Source organism: Aethina tumida, chromosome 2 (assembly GCF_024364675.1).
Source record: "Aethina tumida isolate Nest 87 chromosome 2, icAetTumi1.1, whole genome shotgun sequence".
Classification (NCBI taxonomy): Eukaryota; Metazoa; Arthropoda; class Insecta; order Coleoptera; family Nitidulidae; genus Aethina; species Aethina tumida.
Window position 1 is genome coordinate 26949862 of NC_065436.1, and position 27949 is coordinate 26977810.

General features: G+C 29.9%; 1 protein-coding gene and 1 long non-coding RNA gene across 4 annotated transcripts in view; one reads left to right on the forward strand and one right to left on the reverse strand.

Moving 5' to 3' along the window:
* The first annotated feature begins 1529 nt into the window (after positions 1-1529).
* On the forward strand, positions 1530-4727 carry LOC109594489 (uncharacterized). Of its 3 annotated transcripts, none has more exons than XR_007547354.1 (4): positions 1530-1932; positions 2001-2046; positions 3360-3405; positions 3544-4727. It is a non-coding gene; the product is annotated as an uncharacterized LOC109594489 (long non-coding RNA). The 3 variants fall into 3 exon arrangements; XR_007547355.1 differs by lacking the exon at positions 2001-2046 and adding an exon at positions 2676-2721; XR_007547356.1 differs by lacking the exons at positions 1530-1932; positions 2001-2046 and adding exons at positions 2274-2607; positions 2676-2721.
* A 5234-nt stretch (positions 4728-9961) lies between these two features.
* LOC109595349 (beta-1-syntrophin) overlaps positions 9962-27949 on the reverse strand; it is a 191116-nt gene continuing 173128 nt past the window's right edge. The window contains exons 3-6 of the mRNA XM_020010689.2: positions 23465-23667; positions 20045-20381; positions 14405-14589; positions 9962-11528 (exon numbers count right to left, since the gene is read on the reverse strand). Of these exons, the coding sequence (XP_019866248.2) occupies positions 11436-11528; positions 14405-14589; positions 20045-20381; positions 23465-23667 (818 nt within the window). The 3' untranslated portion in view covers positions 9962-11435. The remainder of the gene's footprint in view (positions 11529-14404; positions 14590-20044; positions 20382-23464; positions 23668-27949) is intronic.

Here is a 27949-nt window from a genome sequence, read left to right on the forward strand (position 1 = left end):
GTAAGTTGTGCATTTTTCATAATCTCGGACCCAACTTGGGGTATTTAGTTATTTTTGAAACATTTTGATAAGGTGTGCAATGACAATTATTATTATTAAACAAGGAATAATATATTATATATTAATATAAATGAATATAATAATATATAATTATTATCAGTAATAAAATAACATAAAAATAAAAATTTAAATTTTTATTCAATCATCATCAAGACATCTCTCACATTCATATTGCTTTTTTTATCCTTTGTTGCAATTTCCGCAAAACTCAGTTCATTCAATTAATCGCATTTACAAATGCTACATATATTATCATCTTCTTTAGACCAAGTGTTCTTTTCTTGATGTTTTTATCAAGAAATAATCGTAATTTCGGTTTTTTTGAAGTTATAACTTCAGTAACTTTTACAACTCTTCTTTAAGGATAAGTGGTTCCTTTTTTTAAATCTTAAAAACTAGTCTTCTCCAGGTACTCCATCTTTAGAGGGAGTTTGCAAGTCATTTTCTTTGACAAATTGTTGAACAAGCAACATTTATTTTTTTGACAATCCAAATCCACATCCAAGGTTAACAGTCAGTCCATCGGAAAGACGTTTTTCATTTTCACATGAATGTGTGTTTTTTCTCGAATTCAGTCACTAATTGTATTTTTGGATATTTTATGGCACCATGCACTTCTCTCCTTTACAAATTTACCCCAATGCACTTTACATTGAATTTATTTGTTTGATAAATAATTAAATACTCTAGTTATTTTATTTAAAATAAAAAATAAATTGAATCTGATTGAGTATTGTTTGTATAACCAAAGTTGGAAACTGATGCTCTTAATAAGTTAAATTAAAATGTCGTGCTTTTTGCTTTTAAAAAACACAGGTTCTCTTCTCTTATTGAGACATTTGTTACTTGTTTCAATTATTTTTTTTATATACGTATTTTAAATCATATAAAAATTTATAGTTTTTATGGGTATCTTGTTTATGATCCTTTTTTATTATTATAGGACGTACCAAAGCCGTTAGGAATAGAACAAGCAATGAACTCTCAATGTTTTAACCATTAAAAGAAAATTTATAAAAAATTATTAAAAATATGTAATACTTTACTTGGATAAGCAAAGAGAAAACGATATTCAGTCCCTCATGCAAATGGGTTCTAACCTGGAGTCTTGATTTCAATTTATTTTCTCGCTGATTGGACACTGAAAAAAGATGCGCAAAAAGTTACCACGAACGCATTTATATTATGATGATCAATCACTGATATCGTTGGAAAAACAATAAAGGAAAAGAGGTAATAGTGATTTTTATGTAAATAGTAATTTTAATTGATTATTTGTGAATAATTTCAGGTGGGTCCTGAACAAGACCAGTTAACCAAACAACTGGCATCGCAAAGTAAGTTTTTCTACATATTACATGTTTTCTTACCGTAAAATGTTGATTAATTTATTGAAGCAATATTTTGTTCTAATCTTACAGAACCTACCGTTAGGGATATAAATAAGTAATCGACCTTAAATATTTCAACCAGTAAAAGGACATTTTTTAAAATAACTTTGCTTGGATAAGTAAAGAGAAAACGATTTTCAGTGCCCCATGCAATTGGGTTCTGACCCGGAGTCTTGGTCATAGAACTATTAAGCTCTACTAGGCAGCTTTGCGGCAGCAGTGCGTCAGACCTGACATTGACGGGGTCCACTGAAAATAGTTGATACTTTACTTGGATAAGTGGAGTCGCGAGTTCAAAATGTGCACTTTAATATTGAGCTGGATTCTCAATCTTGTTGTTAGTCATGCCCATATAACACCTTACTGACTAGACACTGGAAAAAGATTCATAAAAAAGTTTTTGTGAAGTCCACGGAAGCATCTAAATTATGACGATCAAATACTGGCATCATTGGAAAGGAACAAAGATAGAATATTAATGGTAATAAATAATAATATTGATATTCAAGTAAATAGAGATTTTAATTGATTATTTGTGGATGATTTCAGGTGGGTCCCGAACAAGACTAGTTTATCAACCAACTGGCATTACAAAGTAAGTTTTTCTACATGTTCGTTATGGATATAAATAAGTATTGAACAAATTAATGTTTATTGATAGATTTATTGAAGCAATATTTTTTTTTTCTAATCTTACAGAACCTACCAAAGCCGTTAAGGTCATAAATAAGTAATTGACCCACAATGTTTTAACCAGTAAAAGGACATTTTTTAAAATAACTTTGCTTGGATAAGTAAAGAGAAAACGATTTTCACTGCCCCATGCAATTGGGTTCTGACCCGGAGTCTTGGTCATAGAACTATTAAGCTCTACTAGGCAGCTTTGCGGCAGCAGTGCGTCAGACCTGACATTGACGGGGTCCACTGAAAATAGTTGATACTTTACTTGGATAAGTGGAGTCGCGAGTTCAAAATGTGCACTTTAATATTGAGCTGGATTCTCAATCTTGTTGTTAGTCATGCCCATATAACACCTTACTGACTAGACACTGGAAAAAGATTCATAAAAAAGTTTTTGTGAAGTCCACGGAAGCATCTAAATTATGACGATCAAATACTGGCATCATTGGAAAGGAACAAAGATAGAATATTAATGGTAATAAATAATAATATTGATATTCAAGTAAATAGAGATTTTAATTGATTATTTGTGGATGATTTCAGGTGGGTCCCGAACAAGACTAGTTTATCAACCAACTGGCATTACAAAGTAAGTTTTTCTACATGTTCGTTATGGATATAAATAAGTATTGAACAAATTAATGTTTATTGATAGATTTATTGAGGCAATATTTTTTTTTTTCTAATCTTACAGAACCTACCAAAGCCGTTAAGGTCATAAATAAGTAATTGACCCACAATGTTTTAACCAGTAAACGGACATTTTTTAAAATAACTTTGCTTGGATAAGTAAAGAGAAAACGATTTTCACTGCCCCATGCAATTGGGTTCTGACCCGGAGTCTTGGTCATAGAACTATTAAGCTCTACTAGGCAGCTTTGCGGCAGCAGTGCGTCAGACCTGACATTGACGGGGTTCATTGAAAATAGTTGATACTTTACTTGGATAAGTGGAGTCGCGAGTTCAAAATGTGCACTTTAATATTGAGCTGGATTCTCAATCATGTTGTTGGTCATCCCAATCTAATACCTTACTGACTAGACACTGGAAAAAGATTCATAAAAAGTTTTCGTGAAGTCCACGGACACATCTAAATTATGACGATCAATTACTGGCATCATTGGAAAAACGATAAAGTAACAAAGATATAATATTAATGGTAATAAATAATAATATTGATATTCAAGTAAATACAGATTTTAATTGATTATTTGTGGATGATTTCAGGTGGGTCCCGGACAGGACTAGTTTATCAACCAACTGGCATCACAAAGTAAGTTTTTCTACTACAGGTTTTGCTACCCTAAATTTAATCTGTAGGTCAAAGTCGTTATGGATATATATAAGTATTGAACAAATTAATGTTTATTGACTTATTTATTGAAGCAATATTTTTTTTCTAATCTTACAGGACATACCAAAGCCGTTAGGGATATAAATTGACTCTCAATGTTTTAACTATTAAAAGGACATTTTTTAAAATAACTATATTAAATATGAGTTTTTTGAATATAAATTATTAAAAATAGCTAATACTTTGCTTGGATAAGTAAAAAGAAAACGATTTCCAGTCACCTATGCAATTGGGTTCTGACCCGGAGTCTTGGTCATAGAACTATTAAGCTCTACTAGGCAGCTTTGCGGCAGCAGCGCGTCAAACCTGACATTGAATAGGTCCACTGAAAATAGTTGATACTTTACTTGTATAAGTGGAGTCGCGATTCCAAAATGTGCACTTTAATAATGAACTGGATTCTCAATCTTCTTATTAGTCATCTTAATGTTTAAGTAGTTTTGCAGTTTCGGAAATTGAGTTTGTTACTCATAAAAATTTGCGTTGTTAAATAGTCCTTTCCAATGTTCTTTCTTTAGTTAAAACATTTAGACAAGATTTTCTATTTGTATTCTCGCTGATACTAATAAGAGGCGCAAGTCCATGGTCGCATCTAGAGTGTGTCTACCCACAAATGACACCACTGTGGTGTCAATAATTTTTAAGGCCACTTATTCGGTTAGCTTTGGCGTCGATTATGTATATACTGTCAAAATTTAAATTGTATCAACTGTAATCGTATACAAATATTCTTATAGTTTTAACAATTAAAGGAAGCATCACTTAATAAACACACATAAAAGTGTTTCAATAAAAGATTTTTGAAGATCGCGAGTCTAACAATGCATAAACTTTTAATATGTGTAAAATTGTTGGCGTTGATCGTGACGCGTAATCCGTACAATGTAGACGTAGTCCCTGTAAGACGTAACGTAGAACGTATGACGCAATTAGCATAAATGTTCATTGTTTGGTCCTAAAATTTTGCGAGTTAAATTGCTACTTCGGTCATAAAATGTAATTCGTATAACGCAGAACGTAGTCCGTCAATCGTATAACGTAGACCGTATAACGCATTAGCAAAGATACGTATGACGTCAAACGAAACGCAAAAACGTAGAGCGTAGAACGTAAGTCATACCATGGTTAACGTAGCAATTCGTTGAAACTTAATACATATTGTAAACCGCAAATTGCAGAAATACGTTTAACATAAAACGCATCGGTATCGTTGCATAAAACGTAAGCCCGTAAGCGTGAAAAGCCACAATTTTACACAACTTTGATATATTGTTTTGAAATTTAATTAAATACTCTTCAAAATTTGCGTTCTTAAATACTTATCTTAAATATTCCTTCTTTAGTTAAAACATTTACAAAAGGTTTTTTGATCTATTTATAGTTGTTTAGATTTTGGTAAATTATAACTTAGTATAAGAGCTGCATGTAACTTGCTTGCTATAAACATCATATTGTTTTTTCTATATATTTTTTAATGTAATTTAATAGTATGTAAAATACTTTCAATGCATTTAAACAACAAATGGATGTACTTTGAGGGTTGTAAGAGACGAAAATTAAGATGTATATAAATATTCGATTCTTATTGTTTAACTATTAAAGGAAGCATCGTTTAATAAGCACACACACACAAGTGTTTCACTAAAAGTTTCTGAAGATCGCGAGCCTAACAATACGTAAACTTTTAACATGTGTAAAATTGTTGGCGTTGATCGTGACGCGTAATCCGTACAATGTAGACGTAGTCCCTGTAAGACGTAACGTAGAACGTATGACGCAATTAGCATAAATGTTCATTGTTTGGTCCTAAAATTTTGCGAGTTAAATTGCTACTTCGGTCATAAAATGTAATTCGTATAACGCAGAACGTAGTCCGTCAATCGTATAACGTAGACCGTATAACGCATTAGCAAAGATACGTATGACGTCAAACGAAACGCAAAAACGTAGAGCGTAGAACGTAAGTCATACCATGGTTAACGTAGCAATTCGTTGAAACTTAATACATATTGTAAACCGCAAATTGCAGAAATACGTTTAACATAAAACGCATCGGTATCGTTGCATAAAACGTAAGCCCGTAAGCGTGAAAGGCCACAATTTTACACAACTTTGATATATTGTTTTGAAATTTAATTAAATACTCTTCAAAATTTGCGTTCTTAAATACTTATCTTAAATATTCCTTCTTTAGTTAAAACATTTACAAAAGGTTTTTTGATCTATTTATAGTTGTTTAGATTTTGGTAAATTATAACTTAGTATAAGAGCTGCATGTAACTTGCTTGCTATAAACATCATATTGTTTTTTCTATATATTTTTTAATGTAATTTAATAGTATGTAAAATACTTTCAATGCATTTAAACAACAAATGGATGTACTTTGAGGGTTGTAAGAGACGAAAATTAAGATGTATATAAATATTCGATTCTTATTGTTTAACTATTAAAGGAAGCATCATTTAATAAGCACACACACACAAGTGTTTCACTAAAAGTTTCTGAAGATCGCGAGCCTAACAATACGTAAACTTTTAACATGTGTAAAATTGTTGGCGTTGATCGTGACGCGTAATCCGTACAATGTAGACGTAGTCCCTGTAAGACGTAACGTAGAACGTATGACGCAATTAGCATAAATGTTCATTGTTTGGTCCTAAAATTTTGCGAGTTAAATTGCTACTTCGGTCATAAAATGTAATTCGTATAACGCAGAACGTAGTCCGTCAATCGTATAACGTAGACCGTATAACGCATTAGCAAAGATACGTATGACGTCAAACGAAACGCAAAAACGTAGAGCGTAGAACGTAAGTCATACCATGGTTAACGTAGCAATTCGTTGAAACTTAATACATCTTGTAAACCGCAAATTGCAGAAATACGTTTAACATAAAACGCATCGGTATCGTTGCATAAAACGTAAGCCCGTAAGCGTGAAAGGCCACAATTTTACACACATTTGATATATTGTTTTGAAATTAAATTATATACTCTTCGAAATTTGAGTTCTTAAATACTTATCTTAAATATTCCTTCTTTAGTTAATACATTCACAAAATTTTTTTTGATGTATTTATAGTTGTGTAGGTTTAAGTAGATTGTAACTTAGTATAGGAACTGTATTTACCTTGCTATAAATATAATATTGTTTTTTCTATATGTTTTTAAAGTAATTTAATAATAATAATAACACTTTGGGTGTTGTAAGAGACAAACATTAAAATATATATAAATATTCGATTCCTATTGTTTTTTTATTATTAATCGCATTAACCACTTAAGGGTTATTAGCGAATATGTATATGTATATACAGTTTTACATTATATATGTCGTTTTCTGTTCTTTCTTCTCGAAATTGTTAACATTCGGTCAGGTGCAATATTTGTTCTATCTTCTTAATTAACGCTATCTTGAGAGGAGTCGCTATCAATGTCAATTAATGTTTTTCCTTTTATTTGCCTGTTTATTCTCTTTTTTAGTTTGGTAATACTTGTTTTTATTTTTCTGTCAGTTAAATGTGGGTAATACCCACCGGGTATATTTGGTTTAATATGTTCAGTAGATATTCGGTGCTATTTGTATATTGTTTAGAACAGCTTAGGGGGTCCGTTGAACCTTTAACTTTTTCAAGAAAATCTAGTATTTGCTTGTAATTTAAAATTAATTTTCCTTTATCTATAAAGGTTTTCGCAGGTTCAAGCATTTTTTCCAGTTGGCTTTCTTTCTTTGGCTTTTTATTTATTGTTTTAACTATTAAAGGAAGCATCATTTAATAAACAAACATAAAAGTGTTTCACTAAAAGTTTTTTGAAGATCGCGAGTCTAACATTGCATAAACTTTTAATATGTGTAAAATTGTTGGTGTTGATCGTGAAACGTAATCCGTACAATGTATATGTTGTCTCTGCAAAACGGAAGGACGTTTACCGCAATTGTCACTTTGATCGTAAAACGTAATCCGTAGAAAGCATAACGTAGTCAATTGTACAATGTAGACCCTATAACGCATTTAATAGCCAACATTACTATTCATAAAATAATATACACTAACAAAAACCGTCTTTTTCCGAAAATAAGCCCTATCTTGATTTTCGAAACTTTTTGTAAAATAAGACATCCCTCGAAAATGATGTTTCCAATGCACTACGAACAGGTTACTTAGACAAGAAGTATTCATTTAACGATAGCTATTTCGCAAGACGTGAGAGATTCGGACCAATAATTCAACAGGAAATGGATTTGGAAGAAAATCAGAATATAATTCAGAATTTTATTTATGACGATGTTACAAAAGATGACATGACTGTAATTGAATAAATTTAAATTTCTGTATTCTGTGTAAAATAAATATTAAATAAAAATATATAAATATACTTTTATTTTTGCCCTCTCCGGAAAATAAGCCCTAGTGCGTATTTTGGACCAAAAAAAAAAGTAAGACAGTATCTTATTTTCGGAAAAAGACGGTACAAACATAAATGTACATACAAATGACATAAATTTAGAAAAAAACAATTTGTCATAATCTTAATCTTTAAGCCATGCCAAAAATCTGGGGAAATTGTTTTCACCAACCGAAAACACAAAAAACTCTAAAATATTACTGTCAATTTAAGGAATTTCTATAACCAATTTCCACGTTTCTCTGAGATGACAGACATTAACAGATGGCATACGTTGACCCCACTTTCCTTCTACGCTTAGCGTAGACTCGTGAATTTCCGACCGTGCCGAACAAATATATTCGGCTCTTACTTTTTCGTCTCTTACTTTTTCGTCTCTCTTCACTTGCCTCCCCTGATAAAAAGGCATAGAAAACCTAAAAAGTACCAACCCATGTTATAAACAAGAAACATTACTGGACAGGATCTCGGGATGCAGCCATGTTGCCATTTCTTATGGATTACAGATATCTTTTTGTCCATCTGTTACTTTTCATTTAAAATTTATATTAAATGAGTATAGGTCAGGTTTTTCTGATTATTCTGATTATATATTCATGAGTGTCTGTGTGTAATATTGAAATAACCGTTTTTTACTACATGCATATGAATATAAATACGGTACATACACCAAAATAACATATTTTACAATTTTTGTTTCTCTGTCTGTTTGTTCCGGCTAATCTCTGAAATGGTTGGACCGATTTTGACGGGACTTTTATTGCAGGTAGCTGATGTAATAAGGAGTAACTTAGGCTACTTTTATTATAGAAAAAATCTTTTATTTTAGAAAAATAAAGTAATGTTGCAATGTCCAAGTACTGTCCAGTACCACGCGCAGCTCACGCGCATGCCACCACTGGGCCGTCACGTCGGGCGCCTCCCTGACAAAGTCGCTACTCGCGGGTACAGCTGGTTAATCACAAAATTAATTTAAATTAAAAAGAATTGTTCTTTTAATAAAATAATTATGTCTTTTAGTTATTTCATACGTTTTTAGTAATTTTTTGGGAATCCAGGAAGAATCAGAATTATTTATTTTTACTTTTTTAATGATATTTCAGGATGTTAGTATTAGTAAAAAAATAAAAATCCAAGTTATTAAAGTGAAACTATGTAATTTAATCAATATGAATTTAATCGTATGGATTTTATCCTATAGATTTTAATTGTATGGAAATTGATCGTATGAATTATGAACGTATGGAATTTGATCCTATGGATAATGATCATTTTGAGTTTGATCGTATGGAAAATCTCACGTTTTTAATAATTTTTGAGATTTTAGTAGTTTTTACGTTTTTAGTAAATTTTTTCGTTTTTCGTAACATCGTTATATTTATATATATACTGTATGTATATATATTTCTTTAAGGCTGCATTAGTATTTACTACTCATACGGGAAATTTTCTTCGAAACTAAATTGTTTGAGAGGACCGAAATTTCTTCCAATTTTGCTTTCACAAGAAATTTATTTCATAATAATTTTCACATGAAATTTTTATAATTAAAAATTTTTTGGTTATAGAAGTGTAATAAACAGCTTTTATTATATATAAATATAATATAATATAAATTTTATAATAATATAATATAATATCACTTCAACACTCATCTAAACTAAAACTGTAATATAATAATTATAACTAATATAACTGCTGTAAAAGTAACTTTCTGTATTTTGCAATAACTAGCAGTTTCAGAAATAAATTTTCTTAAAGCAAAAACATCACCTGACTGTTTTCTATAACCTAAAATCTACCAAGATATAGCGTCCATGACTCGCTATACTGAAATCTAGTAAATTATTTTCTCTAACTAAAGACACTAGATTTTTTATATCTGTAGTTTCAAAGTTTTTTGACTTTTTCTATTTAGAGGTTTCTATATTTTTAAGATGTCGCTATGGACATTTAATAAGATATTTATTTCTGATTTTTAGTAAGTATAACTTTTCAATACTTCTTCAAAACTTACATCAGATAGATAAGCCTTTAAAAATTATTTAATTAAAAAAAGACAAAGAATAATTTTAGTGATTTTATTTTAATACACATTTATTGCTAAGATACAATACATTTCTGCGGAGATTATATATTATTTACAATATCACTAACCTTAGTATTAAATTCCTACACCTTATCTATACAATATAACAGTAAAAAGCTATACAATTCACCCAATGTCCAGGTAAGCTTTGATACATATCAGACAACACACTTACATTAGTTATGGAAGAGTTAGTTTACATTACCTAGTAATATACAATACGTTTTGTTTTATTGTTCTTAAAATGATATGCATAATACAAAAGCTTGTATAAACTATTATATAAGTTTGTTTTGATTAAAAATTGTTCATACACTTTTTTTTTCATTTTGATTGTAAATTTATTTAAAATGGTTACTTCAGCCAGCCCACAAACGCATTCTATGGCCAAACGAATTGGATGTGCGACAAAATGACAAATTCAACTTGTGACGCCGACTAAGAATTTGCATTGCAAAATGCCAAAGTAAAGCCTCCATTTTTTCACTTTTGATCCCGGTAGCGGGTTTTTGGTGGTAGGTATTAATCTGGCATTGTGTCCTTGACATAATAAAATGGCGAACGTAATGTCACAGTAACATTTCGACACAGAGATGTATGGGACACATTTGACGGACATTAGCTTTTGTGGTCGGGATGATATTGCTTTTCTTAGATTGTCCGAACGCCCCGAACAAATCGCGCTGATATGCGACATCAAACGTGCTAAAATCCATCATTATTATCTTTAGCAAAAATTTTTTATAGTCCATCGTCTTAGTTTGAACGGTCAATGGCACAATAAAAGACTTTATTGTATGGATTCGGTATACAGAAATCAACAATATCTTCTCTGGTTGTAAGATTTTATGAGCGGCAATTTTGGCACGTCTTTTATTTTTGTTAAACTGTGACCATTACGTAATCGATTCCAATTTCGTAGCTAAAACAACCACATTAAGTATAAGTTTAAGTTTGTAATATCTGAATTACACCAATTGGGATATTTCACAATAATCGAGTTTTATATTGTAAAACATCCACAGGCTACCAAAATGGCGAAAAATAAACATCACATTTTGTTCGTAGCCAGTAAAAGTACAATTAAACTAACTTAAGAGTTGTGCGTTACGCAGATTGTTGTAAATGATAGTTGTTAATACCTGAGTAACTAAATTTTAGTTATGTGACTAGTCTGTATCATTGGAATGCGGCTATTGTCATAGATTATCGAACAAATGTAGAAACATCATTATTTGTACCATTTTCGGAACGTATAAAACATGCTGTAAAGGCACAAATTTTTTTAAATAGACCGATAGTTTTTTTATAGTTTTTTTTATACAAAAAATAAATGAAATGATTTATTGATATATTTAACACTAAATAAGTATCTATCTAGATTAATTGACAAAATAATTCTTTCTTGTTTACAAATAAACTGGCTTCGTTTTGGAACTTGTGTCCAACGAGTTAGGCGCTGATACCCAATCGATGGATTTTGGCAGATAAAAAGTTGTGTAGTATGAAGACAATCGGTTTTGGACATCCCTCCATGTCGAGTTCCTAAAAACAAAATACAGCATTAGCATTTCAAGTACTAATAAACGAAATATTAAAAATCCAGACAGAATATTAAATTCGTGGATTTCAGTTCTCTTTATAGAACTTCACTTCTTTTATACGTGATTTTTAATTAAATGTCAGGTGTAGTGAAATAGCTTTTGTCAGTTAAATTACACTTCAACATTAACGTAATTATTTTTCTGAGAATTTAATATATTTCTCCCTCCCAAAAAAAATCGGGGCCCTACAAACAATAAAAGAAAAATTCTGTAAGAGTTTCATTTGTATAAATTTAAATTAAAATATATCCTCTGACTATCAAAAATATTATACAACCGTGGTTTATTGAGTAAAAATCATGTAGGTGGTAGTAAAACTCCATAAAGCACGGCGGCATGAAGCTGCACGAAGAATGGCTGCAGCTTTTTATGATTACAATTTTAATCAGGCGAGGTAACTGAACATGCACTTTTCCGTGCTACCTCCGACAACAGAAGCCTACTTGCTATGGAACATTAAGTCGGCAAATATTAATTTTCCAAGCATTCCATTGTTCCGTTGGATGTGTGCGGCACTCAAAGAGAGTTAATTATCTGTTTACCGCTTACGCTTTAGTTTCGATATATGCGGCAAATTGGAAAACTTAATTAAATCTTGTACAATGTTATTCCCTCTTGAAAGTGCAAATTTTGAGATTTAATTTGAACGCGAATTTACTTTGGCGTCGTTAAATGTTCTCAGATGTGTAGCTATTAATTTAACATGAACGAGGTTGAACTGATTAGTGCTCTTATTGTTTATTATTGCGTTAAAGTTAGTTTTCAAGTTATGGGATATATTAAATCGTTCCTCTGGAGTATCTAAAAATATTGAAAGGTCGCTAAATAATTAAAAACTGTTGTCGTAATTTTTATGTTGTACTAAAACTGCAGAATATTAAATTCTTTTATTAGTTTTCAACTGGGGCAGTAAAAAAGTTCGTTTTAAACGTAAAAGTAATTGTTGAAATGAGAACTTTCGAAATGGGAATTTCAGATTTCTTGTTAAAGTGAATTTTAAAATTGAAAAATGTCGTTCATATTTCAATAAATCTTACTAACATTAAAATCCGACTAACTATGAAATCAAAATTGCCTTTAGTCATAAAGTATTTTAATCTTGATGTTTTTTGCTCAAAGATAATGAATTATTGGTTGTACAAGGTTGTCTTAAAAAATAAAATTTGAGAAACCCGTTTCGAGGGTTCGTAGGGCACATTTCAACTCACTTCGATTTACCCCAGCAGAGGTAGCCACTCCAACCTCAAAATCTTCAATAGCACTATATGCTCTTATTTTCATAAAATGGTTTCAGTAATTAATAGTCATTGTTATTTAATATAATTAAATATTCAAAATGGTCTCCTTTATTTTGAAGACGATTATAAAATTCTTGTCACAATTGACGTTTCATCGTGTGGATCACCTTAAAGAAACAATCTAAAGGGGTTAAATTTGGGGGGTCATTGGAGCCACTTTGATGGTACTTAAATAAGTTAAGCCAATTTCTGATCTATCAATGCATAATACGATGATACCTCTTTTTGTTGGAAGTGAGGGTTCTTCTTACTAAGCATCTCTCTCTCTTTGATTTTCGAGCTCTTGTGTAATTAATACATAAATATTGTCTATTTTTAGTTATTTTATTTTTACATGACCATTCCCGTTCCCATTCATTTCTTTGAAGACTCATTAAAAGAATTCTTTTGAATGAATTTACACATGACCTATAGTGGCACTGAAAATTTAGATGTTGAACTAAGAGGTGAATTGAAAAGTGCCCTTTTTTGGTGTTCATTTTCAATTTCATTTATCCATTATCCTTTTAAAATTATAGGCCACCAAGAGTTTTCGTTGAGAAACACTGCTCATATTGAACCACTAGAAAAATTTTCATCAAAAAGTTAGACCAATGGATTCCGCAAAAGTTGAGTGAAAATGGAAAAACTGAGCTTTTGATAAATGCCAGTTTTCTTCTCGCAAATGCTTAATGGGTTGAAACTGGTAAACTTGGTGGTACAGTACTTAAAAAAGATTTTTATTCAAGTGTTTGGGATAAGGTAGAACACATACAATAAAGAAGAAAATGTGATTAAATAATAATTTAATATGGTCCCTTAAATTTAAATTTCAAAAATTGATATATTCTCACATTCTGTAACCTTTGGCATAATCGTGTTTAATTTTTTTCTATAATGATGCAGTGGCATAGATTCTGAGGGTACTGCAATCTTTCTCGTCCTATTTTTACGCTAATGAATATTTTTAACTATAGAGTTTTTTATATTCTTCGTATAATTTAGAAGAAGAAAGTTACTCTTGATTAATTTTGATTATGATACTAGAGAATATCAAAAATAAGATACTTAACTCGCAAATTAACGAAGTTCCTGAGACTTTCTCAAAAACATTAGTAAGAGAGAAAGAGAGAAATTCTACCATATAGCCCAGATGCTTCTCCATTTTATTTATTTCGTAATTTTTTATACAATATTTTAATTATGAAAAGTTTTTCTTTGATTTAAAAACCTAGATTTTTTTTATTATTATAAAATTATTGATATTACTGATGATTATTTCGTTGAATAAGAGAAAAAAGAAGAATTACTTTATCATGGTTGTAATCAGAAATATTTGTAAATATGTTTCATAAAAATTCATAAATATGTTTAACAAGTTCTTTTGATATTTTTGAGTTTTTTATAGTAAAATAGGGATTAAAATATAATCAAAAATTAGGTTAGGTCAGGTTAGGTTAGTTGAAACAAAAGAGCTTTATATATATTATATAAATAATATTAAAATAATGCTTTTGGTCTTCTTGATTCTGGTTCTTACCACATCTCCGTCCTCTCCAGCCCCAAAGTCGAGCCAAAGAAATCTCTTGCCGTCATCGGAGGAATTCCGTAGCCGATCGAACGGGTACCTCCACAGTGTCCGTGAACCAGTCCCGCCTTCCAACAACGTGAACCCGTTTTCGTAGTGTATGACCAATTGTGCCGGTCTACCCTTCCACAAGCACCCTAAAAACACAATAAAACAAATGAACCAATCCGTTTCCATCCGCTATAATACCAAAAACCCAATTCGCTTTTGATTGTTTTACAGTTCGAGCACTTTGCCACGGGTATCTTTCCATTTGAATTCCCGCGGCCCATTTTGCATTTCTACGGTAATTCAAATAATATGATAATTTCCCGTATAAATATTCATGTCCGACATGACGACTTTTAATGCCTCACATGTGAGCCAAAGCGTTTTATTATCATTTGAAATAACTCAGCGTGCGGTCGGAATTTTAAAAAGCGAATTTTTTCCAGACAATAATGAATTTAGCGTTCGCATTCGCCGCACGTTGCACTCCGCGAGTGTATTCTAAATTCAAAAAACAAAATTAAATGAAGGGTTAAAATTACGATAAATTGCCGTTGGATTGATAACGGTTTGCGGCCGACATAAAAGGGCACAAATTATCGTCTCACGTTAGCAGTATTCAATGGTTTTTCGTCAGTGCGTAAGGACGATGACAAAACTGAAGTGAAGTTCTTCGTCGAGACATAAATTGCTGGAACGTCGGCCTTAATTAAATATAAAGGTAGTGGAGCGGTAAATTTTTAAAATATTATTGTGGCGCAAATGATAACGCTAATATAAATTGGGTTTAACGAAGTGTGAGGGAGAAAAGTATGGATGGAGCGCAATTTCCTGGACCGAGATAACTTCACGAAACATTGTCAAAGATAATGGAGATCGAATAATGTCCATTCATCCGTTTATTTCTCTCGATATTTCAGATCTGGTTTTCCAATTGTAATTTAACGTTAACTCGAGGAGATAAAAATTCTTTGGAAAATAATTGAAAAACAAGCCACTGATATGGAAGTTGAGGCATGCAACAAGAACTTCTAGAATTGTGTCTATTGTGGCCATTTGAATGATACATTTTTAGTTTCTGTCTTAAAGAAGGAAGTTGTCATGACAGTTATTGAGTTTTTTGTTATTTGGTTTCTTATCGATTAATATTTGGTTCAAATTTAATGTGTTGGTGTGTAGTGATATACAGTTTTAAAGTTTCGTTCTATTTTAATGTATAAATTCAGTTTTCTTTGAAATCATTTGGCCATTTTTTCAGGGCTTTAAATAAAGTATGGATAAGAAACAAGTTACTACAAATTTCCTGTCCCACTATTGACCCAGGAACCACTAACAAACGTACAGAAGATGATGAGCACAGAGGATATTTGGATACAGGATATTTCATAACAATGTTCGCCCACACGCCGCACAACTGGCACTGCAGAAGTTAAAAGAATTGGGGTACGAATGTCTGCACAACTTCCTACACAAGAAAAGGTTTAAAAATTGTGGCAAAAATAATTGACTCGACTGATTCTTATTTCGGTTAATAATTGTTGAACCTGAGATTTTTTTTGTATTTATAAGGTTCAAAAATGTAATAACTTTCTTGATAATCCAATATTAAAAATTATAATATCTGTTCTAATGGTATTTGTTTGGAGTATCTATGACAATCTCCCTAATTAAAAATCCTGTTTTCTAACAATAGAAATTGTTGCAGTGATATAAATTCGTCAACAAACAGTAGACTGTGTAAACAAGAATGTAATTACTATTTGCCAAATTATATTCAGACAAAGAATCTTAATTAATGCGTATGGCGCGGTGATAAATTTTGATTTAATATGATTGCACCGTGCCTTGGTTTTATTGTTGTCGTTGATTCGATGGCGGCAAATCCGTATTAATATGTGAATTTAATTTAATTATACATAATCACAGTAACACCGCATCGGTAACGTTGCAAACAGAGATTGAAACGCGGCAAATTATTAGCGCAATAATAAAATTTAATTACAATTCTAATAACGACGTCACTACCTAACTGAGAGTGTTCCCATGGGACGTTGTCTGCGCCAGTTTCACAGTCAGGAATATAAATTTACTTGAATTAAATTAAACGTATCCTATTTTAAACTCGAACTCCAATTAAACTTATTGCAATTAAACTAAGGTCGAGAGCCGTTTGCTTTCAACACGATAATTGTGCCATCTTGTGAACGTTTATCAAGCTCGACATTTCGATTTTTCACCTCGCCACCGTTCCACAAAAGGGTACATTTTTAATAAAGGTGAAGGAGGAATTGGCCGTTTGGGACGGATTACCGCTCCACCGAAATGCCTTTTGCTTAAAGAGGGACTTTTACCTTAAACAAGGCATTACCGCTGAGGAAATGTTTAAATCTAAATACCCAGACACATCAATCATCCCGTACAATGTACAGACAAAATAAACGGCAGATAAGTGGGATTTTAAGGATATTCAAATTTATTGCATAAAAGAAAGTTTCCTTTGTAAAACCTAGGCTGTTATACGAAATAGTTGTTTTAACCATCGAATGTGGCGATTATATTAAAATTTTATTACCATTTACAACTTCGCAGCCTGAAACTTCAACAATCTAAAATTGGATCTGTACGATGGGGCCAATTAAAATTTAATAAGCATGCAAAACTGACGCGTTCCTCTAATAAGCCGGCGGTAAAACAAAGAAAAACGTATCCATACCACTCCTCATTATTCATTATGGCCATTTACAAACACATTAACAACCTGGTAAGCCGGCAACTTTATCAGAAACACACAATCCTAGTGGGAAGCTCGTATATCTAGTTGGACATAATATTACGCGTAACAGTCGTTGCCGCAAACCTGGACGATTGGCCAAAGTAGCCGTTAACGGAAGTCATGCGAGCTATGTCACGCAACGGCTCAGCTTTACACCTTTTACAATTCCGCTGACCCATCCGGATCCTTATCAGCCCCCTTTTTTTTCGTTTTTGTTACAAGTTTTACTGAACGTATTAAAATATAATTGAGGCATTTGATTTTTATCTAGACGTGCAAACACGTTTTTGAGGAAAGAACCAGGCATTTCATATTTTATATACAATATGTGAATCATACAAGCTGCACATATTTTATATGAATTCCCTTCGAATTGGATTCGTTAAAATTACATATCGGGATTTAAAATTAGTTTTCATAATTTATGTACTGCCTCAGTTTCGATGTTACATTAACGATTTATATTGGTCAATCTCGTAAATCATTACTATAGTATTTATGTAGTGTTACAATATCTGGTTTTTTGACTTTTTGGACAGTGTTGATGGTACAAGCGTCCACTGACCACATCTTTCTGGTCTACGAGAATTTTTTTTTATAACATCATCTAAACAAATTAGACTAGATATTCAAATTTAATTCGAATATTGTTTCCTTAAGTTCTTTATTTTTGTTGTTAAAAATAATGTTTTGGGCAATAATTGCTGTTCCAATTTATTTTTATGTAGAAGAATACTTTATCAGACGAATTTATCAATTAAAATTACTTTTCCTGATTTATTTTTCTTAACTTAGATATTGATGTTGGTAGTACCTGCCTCCTCTGCCAAGAACATTTTGCATTTCACAAGTCAATATAAATGATTGTGTGAAAGAAAATCATTCTTAACATTTGGGGAAGTTCATGCCAAACGTACTAATGTTGACCTAAACTTTTTCGTGTTATTGTACTCTACTAAATACATCAGCTTACATAAAGTATGAATTTTTTCAAAATATGTTTGCTTTTTCTTTAAATATTCATAATTTTACCAAAAATTCCTCAAACATCAAACTTTTTCAATTTGTTCATTTTTCAAGAAAATTATTAATACAAATAATACTTCTTTTAATTTGAATGTTAACTGTATATGTCCTATAATTATATAAAATTTTACCATCTTTTTTACCATTTATCCTTTCGGATGACTTTTTCAATTAATTTTTAATTTTTTGTTTTAATTTTTTTTTAATTAAATAATTATTAATTTTAATTTTTAATTTTAATTTATCTATTTTAAATATAATATTTACTGTAATTAAAAAAAAAATAATTGTTAATTTTATTTTTTTTTTTTTCAATAAGATTCTTTAATTAAATTTATCATTATTTTCATTATTTTGTAATTTATTAATTTCTGATAACATCAACTAAAAGAGGATTTAATTTTAAATTTACTTTTTAATTTTCTCAATAAAATTTGAATATTTGGTTTTAGTTTGAGTCTTTTAATAAACTAGCTAATTTTATTTTTAATTTTGATTTGTTAATATTTTTTTTAATTTAACTATTAACTATAATTTTTATTTTAATTTGTTGATTTTTTTAAATTTATTCATTGATTTCAATTATATAATTAAATTTGCTTTTTTAAATAACAATAATTTTAATTTATCATTTTAATATATCTTTATTAAGTTTACTAATTTTATTTAATAATAATTTAACTGTTTATAATTTATTGTTTTTAATACAATTTTAATATTTTGTTTTAATTTCTATTAATTAACTTAATAAAATTAATTCTTAACTTTTTTAATAAACTATTTTTTTTAATTAGTTTATTAATTAAAATTTAATTAATTTAACATTCTTTAATTTATATATTTAATTTAACTTTTTATTTTATTTTTTTCGAAATTAATTTATTACTTTTATTTTTTTTTTAATTTGTTAATTTTTTCATATTAAACTAATTATTTAATTTAATAATTTAATTTTTTATTAATTTTAATTTTTAGTTTCTTATTATTAATTTTAATAATACTAATTAATTTTATATAGATATATTTTTTAATTAATATCATTTATTTTATTTTTTTTATTTTGTTTTTGTTAATATATTTTTAATTTAAATATTAAATTTAATTTTTATTTTAATCATCATCATATCCGATCAATCAATTTTTTCATATTAAACTAATTATTTAATTTAATAACTTAATTTTTCATTAATCTTTTTAATTTTATTTTATTTTTTAAATTAAGTTTTATTATTATTTTTAGTTTCTCATCTCTTATTAATTTTAATAAAACTAATTAATTTAATATATACATATATTTTTTAATTAATGTCATTAATTTTAATTTTTTTATTTCGTTTTTGTTAACATATTTTTAATTTAACTATTGAATTTATTTTTATTTTAATCTGTTAATTTTTTAAAAGTTATCTACTACTTTTAAGTTTTTGTTTTAATTATTATTTTAATTAACTTAATATTTACTAATTTTGTATTAATTTGGTATTATTTTTAATTTTGCTTATTAATTTTATTTTTTTTACTTTAATTTGTTAATTTCTTGTAATTTAACTATCAACTTTAATTTCTAATTATTCTGATTAATTTTCATTCTTTTTTTATTCTTTATATAGATTATTTCCAAGAATGAACACAAGTACAGGAAATAATTAAAAAGAAATAATTTTTACATTAAATCTATATATAGGGTAATTCAAAATAAATAAATCAAAAATAAAATAAAGAAGCCTATGATGGTACAAAAAAGCATTCGCATTAAATATAAACAGAAAATAAAAATGAACATCATAAAAAGAATAAATACATACTACACACTAATTCGCGCTGCGTCACAGCACTGGCATGGCTGCCATTGACTAGAGCCTTCGCCCACTCGGCCAGGTCGCGATGCGTCTCAGCGCGCAGATGATGGGTGATCACTCCGTCCACCGTCGCGCAGCGTATACTGAACTCCGGAAGCTCTGCCCGTCTTCCGGAACCCACCAACCTGGTGGCGATCAGCGAGTAAGCTTCGGCCGGCGCCCGCCACGCCTCCCCCGACCACGGGGCGCTCTCGTAGAAACGCAGCTCGCTGTCCGTCACCGCGGCGAACACCGACTGCCACCGATCCATGTCGTCCGAACTCTCCGAGCTCGACATGTTGTTCTGCAAAAAAAGAGATGTACCGAATTACTACAAACTTGTTTTGCAAGCAAAAACATTTGTGGGTAATGAAGGAGTCGCAGTACATTGTGGAAATATTTGAATGACCCAGGTAATGACATGTAATACAGCGGTGCGATTAAACGGAAACATTCGTCTGGACAATGTGGGGGCCGTTAATCTGGCAAGTGCACAGACGCTAGGTAATTAAACCGGGAGTTGAGATCGACTGGTTAAACAGCAACACAAAGTCGCATAGACATTTGTTGGTCCGTGTCTTTCCCGGCTGATATGTTGTTTTGGAACAATGCAATTATGGCGTTACATACGGGTAACAGTTGTTCGGTTCTGATTAGTACATAAACGCGGGGCCGCATGTGTTTCGTACATACTTCCTTTGGATCAGTGGCTATGTGTGTGTGCAATTACGAGTTATGTGTGTTTAACGCACATCTGAACCGCTCGGTGTGATTTGTCCATTGTGCTTTTGTTGCCAAAAGTTTCCATTGTGGACCGGAAAGCCCGGTTTTAGTTGGAGTTTACAGTCATCAGAATATTTCATGTTTAGAAAACTTTCTGCTTACTATGTTACTTGCATTGGTTTACAAATTTCAACTTTTGAAATAAAAAATATATATATTTTTTATTTAATCATTTTGTTTAAAACAGCCTACTGTAACTTCTTTAATATTTGATATATTTAAGTATTTTTTGGTTTTGTTTTTTTGCAATTTTATAGAATTACATAATTTTTTGGATTTTTAAAAAATCTGGTATATGGAAAACTAATGTTTTCTCAAAAAACTCTATGATCTCCTTATAGAATAATATTTCAAGACTCTACAAATGTCTCAAAAAATTGAGACTGTTAAATTATCGTCTAAAATTTACTTTTACATGTTTTCTAAAAAGATATTTTACTTTTTATATTCATTGATTCATATTGATTGAAGGTCAATTAATATGCATTATTATTTTCGTTATTTATAATAGTTTTCTTCCTAGAATATATGAATGGTCAAAAGAAGCTATTAAAGCTTAAGGGACGAGTCAATAATGGTTAACCAATTGATTTCTTATACAAGGAGATCCGATCAATCAATTTCAAGTCGAAGCTTTTTTGACAATGGTTCACCTATTGAACCCATACAAGAAGATTCGACCAATAGAAAACACAAGTTGAAATCACAATGTTTCACTAACTGCTTCAAAGAGATGCTCATATCAAAATTTCAATTTCGATTTCTAGGTTCAAAATAGATAATTAAGATAGGAGATAATGGTATAACTTTATAAGGTATAACTTTTTAAGTTGAAGCTTTTTACACAATGTTTCACCCATTGATTCCATATTCAAATAAGTCAATTAAGATTCATTATTTTTTTAGATATTTAGTTTTCTTCCTAGAAAGTTGTTGAAAACGATAAACAAGGTGGAAGGTCACCAACAGATGAAATAGAAAAAATATGTCAAAGTTTGAGGGACGATCAAATGATGGTGGATTATTGTAGATTTGCCTTACAAGAAGGTCCGACAGAAAACATAAACTTTACAAAATTTCAATTTCAATAAATTTAATTATTCGTTTTTTTTCTCATCATTCTCATTATCTATGTGATCTTGGTTAACCATAAATTAAAATATTTATCACAACTATATTTAAAAGAAAATTTTCATATTTTTGCAGTAAGTGTTTTTGTTATTTACCTGTAAAATCGTTAATTAAATACCGTTCAGTTATAATAATTAAATGTATGCCTTTATAAATCACCGTCCATGAAATTTGATAATGCGCATATAAATAAATAAACCGCCATCAAAACGATTATTTATGAGTGGTGGCAAAATATATAAATTTCCGAGCGTACGGAAGTCCGTGTACTACGGCATAACATGAAACTTTAAACCGCAGGTGAAACATGCAGATCGTAAACGTCAATTTGTATGTCATCATGCATATTTATGAGAAAAATCAATTTTTTAGCGTTTTGTGCGGTTATTTACAACCGTACGACTGATTGTTGCACTTTTATTTTCCACTTTGAAAAGGAGTTTCCCCCCTCTATGCCTCCCCGGCTTAACGAATGTTTGTGTTTTAATGGGGAAAATTAATTTTGTTCATTTTAAAGTTTTTATTTTATGAGAATATAATAAGAAAAAATATTTTGAAATTAACGATTATAACTAATTATCATTATGAGTGGCTGAGACGTTGATTGTCATATTACCGTCTTAAATCATCAAAACCAACTTAAATAATATATCTGAAAAATGAAACATAAGTAATGGTTTATTATAAAAAATTGTGGAAAATGTTAGATAAGTTCTACTTATATAAAAATGATAATATAATATTTCTGAGATTTTATTTTAAAAACTTATTATACTTATAAATAATAAATTGAAGGACAATTTTTAATTGTAGTCGCAAATAATTAATTTTATTTTTAGATTTGTAGATGAACAAATTTATTAAAAAGTAAACGACTCGGAACTGTATGATCTTTGTGATTTTACCTATGAAAATCAATACGAATGCTTTCAAAATTTATAAGATAATCTTACTCATGAATGATATAATTTTTTGTTGTAGTAACAAATAATTAAAAAAAAAATGATTGAGAAAAAGTCTACTTGAATTAGAAGCAATGAAAATATATATCTTTACCATATATGATATTAAAGTTTAAGAGAAAAAATTCAATATGATAAATTAAAAATAAGTCTTATGTGTTAAAATGAACAGAGTAAAATAACTTAATCGAATATATAATCATTATAATTGAGAAAATGAAATAGAACTAAGTAAAGAATGGCTTATAAACTAAAAATAGGGAAAGCTATTTATATAAAAATGATTATATTATATTTATGAGATTTTATCTATGAAATTTCATGTCAATAACCTCAAAACATTCAACCTAATAAATTTGTTTCTGAATGGCAAATAAAAATAGAAACTTTTGGAGAAAATAATAACTGATTAATTTTATTTTTAAAGTGAATGAACAAATTTATTGAAAATATTTTATGATTTTATTATTTTTAGATCAAATGTAAAGAGTAGATACGAATTGATTTTTACTTCGATTCGAGGTCGCCGCAGAAGCCATCCAATGTGTCGTAAATCGGGGATGGCCCTGGAGGCTTCGTGGAGGGCGGCGGTGTTGAGGACGGCTAGGGCGGAGTGTAGAGTGTTGAACCATGTGACAGCCTCCGCGGGATCGACAGCTCGCAGCACACAACTGTGCACCGCGTCCGGCGAGTGCAGTTCCAATGTTCGACTCTCTGAAAAGAAAATAAAAAGACAATTGTTTAAGTCGATTTCTCGAAATATAAGGAGAGAGAACTAAAACTAAGGACACTATTTCAGTGGCACTTGCCATAAAACTAACAGAGATGGACTAGTTTTGTTTTCAGTAATGTACGCTTATATTGTTTGTGTACTGCATGTTTTTTATATTTGTACACGGTGCCGCATTAAGGAAAGCAGAACCTGTAATATCGTAAAAGATAACACCCATTTACAATGCATTTCCCTTTGTAACGGGCCCTCCGTTCCGCGTCTGGTCACATAAACGCCACCATAAATGTGCATTTCTTCATGTGCATCAGCATAAAACACAATCCGTTTTTATCGTCTGATAAGTTTAAACAACAAAAACACGAAAAAGACAGCGTGACTTCGCACTAAACACACATTTTGCCCCTCAAACCGGATAAAAGTTGGTAATTTCATTATACGGTCTGATAGTAAACAAATCTCCATCCCATTCATGTGTCCGTCAACATTTCCATGAACTAGAAACTAAGAGTGCAAACAAACCGGGCGAACGGCCTAATGATTGATGCTCCCGCCATTCCATTGCCATTTCCATGTCTAATAAGGCCTGCAAATCTTACTTGTTGCTTTTACATCCCCGTGCCCTTGCATTTCTTTTGTAATTCAAATTCGACTGTGACGTGGAGATGCCACGGCAAGCGAGGAAAATTGCATTTGTTCAAATGTTTACCGGGTCGAATTCTTTAAAAATCAGACGTATTCAGTGAAAAAAAAAATGATGTAAAACGTTGCTCCATCGAATAACTAATAAATCAACTGGGGCGCAGGCGAAATACCCTGCTAATGGGTCGGTTCATCAGAGGTGGAATGACGTGTGACGGTGACTGATTTTTTGCTGACTTGTATCTTTTTTATTAATGTACGGTCATCTACTTGAATCTAAGCAATTTGTTCGTTTCGCCTACATCGTACACTTCTTAATGTCTCGACACCAAAAATAATTCTCCGGTCTAGACGTTTCGCCGATAATAGGTGGCAAAAACTTTGTCGATTACCTCTTAAATTAATTTAATTCGTCGACATTCATAATTCAAATTGGCGCATTCGCCACAAATGTCACACACGCTAAGGGAGTTACTCTTAAATTTTAAAATGTAATGCTTTTTGTGTTGAGTATTTTACTTAAATAAGTTAAACTCATACTTTAATAAAATAAAATTGTTCGTATTATGCGAATAAAACCTTAAAAATGTACCATAAAAACACTTCTAAAGTTATTTTCACCGAAAGCCATATTGAAGATAAAGTCGTTTTATATACGTTTCTTAGGTCCTTGTAAATGTGGAGTCGTTTCATGAACCATTTTAATAATAGGTAATGAATATTAACTACAAAAGAATCACTCCAATTTTAATGGAATATATGAGAATTTTCCTCAGCCATTTATCCATAAAAATTTTAGAATGATATTTGAGATCTTTAAAATATAATGATAAAAATATCATTTTTATGGGACTCTAAAGTTGAGCATTACGCTTCAAAACTTCCAGTTTGATAATTTCTTGGCTAAATGATTTCAATTTTATGGCTATTGATTGTCGTTAAAGTATAAAACCGCATCTTTAATAATTTGATTTGATTAATTTTTATTTAAATTGCAATTAGTTTTATACTATTCTGTTTTAAATTTGCGTATTTTTAAAACTGCTAAAATAATTAAAAATCAATATTATACAGTCCATAAAGACATATCCTAGGCTAATTCTTTATATTAATTAATATTAATTAAAAATTATTAAATAAAAATGTTTAGGACATCTTAATATATCCGAAATTGAAATTTGAATCATTGTTGTAAATGTTTAAATTTTGATTTAGAATAAATATTCTCAAAATTTATTGCTAAAAATTACTAATTCTTTATTTTTCACTAACAATTTCCTTTAAACATTTCACAATTAAATAAATTTGTATATATGTATAATGAACGAAAATACGATTAATAAACAAATATTTAGGACCATCTTAATCTATCTAGTTATTGAAGCTTGAGGTATTTAGTTTTGGTGTTTAAAAATTCAATAACGATTTGTCTTAATATTCTTTAAAAATACGGTTGTATCGAGTATAATTTTATAGAATAAATTCTTAATTTTTCCCTAACAATTTCCTTCAAGCATGTCACAATTTAATAAATTACTCTGACAATTTTTATCAATTTTTTTCTAAATAAATATAAAGGACGAACATAAAATTAATGTACAAATAAGTATAATATTCCGGGTCACCTCAATCTATCTGACTGGTTATTGGAATTTGAAAAATTTAGTTTTGGTGTTTAAAAATGCAATAAATTGAGTATTATTATATATAATAGATAAATTTTCTCATAAATTGATACTTGAAAAATGTAACTGTAATGAAAGCAAATAAAATTGATACATAGAGAGTAATTTAAGTATATTAAAAAGTCTCTCAAAATTTATTACTAAAAAAATATAATGTTTAGTTTAATTTATATCGGTTTTTTGTAAGTAAATTTGTAAGCTAATTTTTTATGCATATTACAAATCCGACCAAAAAATTTTCCGAGGTAGTCTAGTCGATTATTAAACTCAAAAGCAACTAATTTTGGTGTTTAAAAACTCCATAACAATTCGTTTTAATATTTTTTGAAAACACTGTTGCACTGAGTTTATATTTTTAGATTTAGATTTTAATAAACATTCTAAATTTCTCAAAAAATTTAGATTATTAATTAAAAAAAAAATACTAATTCTAAATTAATTTTACAAATATTAAATGATTTAGTTGATACAGCTTTTTATTATAATTTGATTTAAATTATATTTACTATTAATTGCTTCTAATTATATAACACTTTATGTATAATTTATGGAAAATCTAATATTTATATTAGTTTTAGACAAGGAAATCAAATTTTTAAATATTGAATAAATAAATATAATAAATAATAGTGTGTTTCTTTAATAAAATTACAATAGTTTTTTTTTAATTGCAGCCTCACATTCGTTATTCGTGTGATCCATTTTGCATTACAATTTGAACAGCGTTAATTAAGACGGCCGCAGAGCGGGACCGTCGGCCGCGTCGCTCCACCATAAATCAGCCCTTAATTTTTGCAAACAAAGCAATTTGAATTAAAGCACACTACTTCATTGTCCGAGCTGGTTATTTACGAAAACAATTACATAACTCAGTTTCCTGTTTGCATAAATGCACCCGCCCGCGCTCATATTTAGTCCCGGCCATTGTTGCATTATTATCACTGTCGGATGCTGCCACACCAAGATGCATTCTACAAATTGTTGTGTGTTTTCCACGGGAAATGGAAATGTATCGTCGGCCTCCCTTTGTTAACTAATGCACTTTATGTGCTTATTACTTTGCTAATACGATTAAAAGTTGCTTCTTGACGATGAAAAGACGGATTCACTAATTATCTTATTAACATTCATCGACTTCCACATGTCTTGCATGTGTTGTTTAATTATTGTCAAAATTAATTAGTAATTCTCGCTACTTTATAAATTTGTGAATAATATACAGTGGTGGTTAAAATTATAACAACTTATTACAATATACTTTAAAAAATTGTATTGTTTTTTTATTTTTCAATGTACAAAATTATAACTTTTTACTATATGGACTTTCTTTGTGAATTTAAATATGTTATTTACCAGCATTGGTCGAAGTGAAATTGTAAAAAAAATTTATAATTCAGTGTTATCAAGACCAAGAGAAACAAGAAGAAATGGCTAAAAATTTACGACTATAGTAAGTTCAAAAAACTTGGAAGAAAATCGATAATTGGATAATTCAAATGCCAAGAAACAACACAATTTTATCGTCAACTGGGATTAAAGCCAACCTGAAGGATTCAGCCTTGCTGAAATTAATTTAAAAGGTGTGAGAAGATGTTTAGCGGCTTCAGGTTAATGTTACATAAGTTTTTTGTAACATTAAAATGTACTGTAATGTGTATATAATCATACAAGATTATACATGTTTATCTCAACTAAGCGAAATGTTTACATTTTAAATATTGATGATATTCATTGTGATTAATTTATATTTATGTCCAGTTCAATTCAAAAGAATACATAGAATAAGAATATAAATATAATACAGTATAAAAATAGTAAATTAAGAATATTCTAATAGTTCACATTAAATAAAATAGTTATAACTAAAATATTTAACATTTTACAAAGTAGCTCTAATAATGACCATTACTATATGTTTAATAATGATTTTGTAATGAGA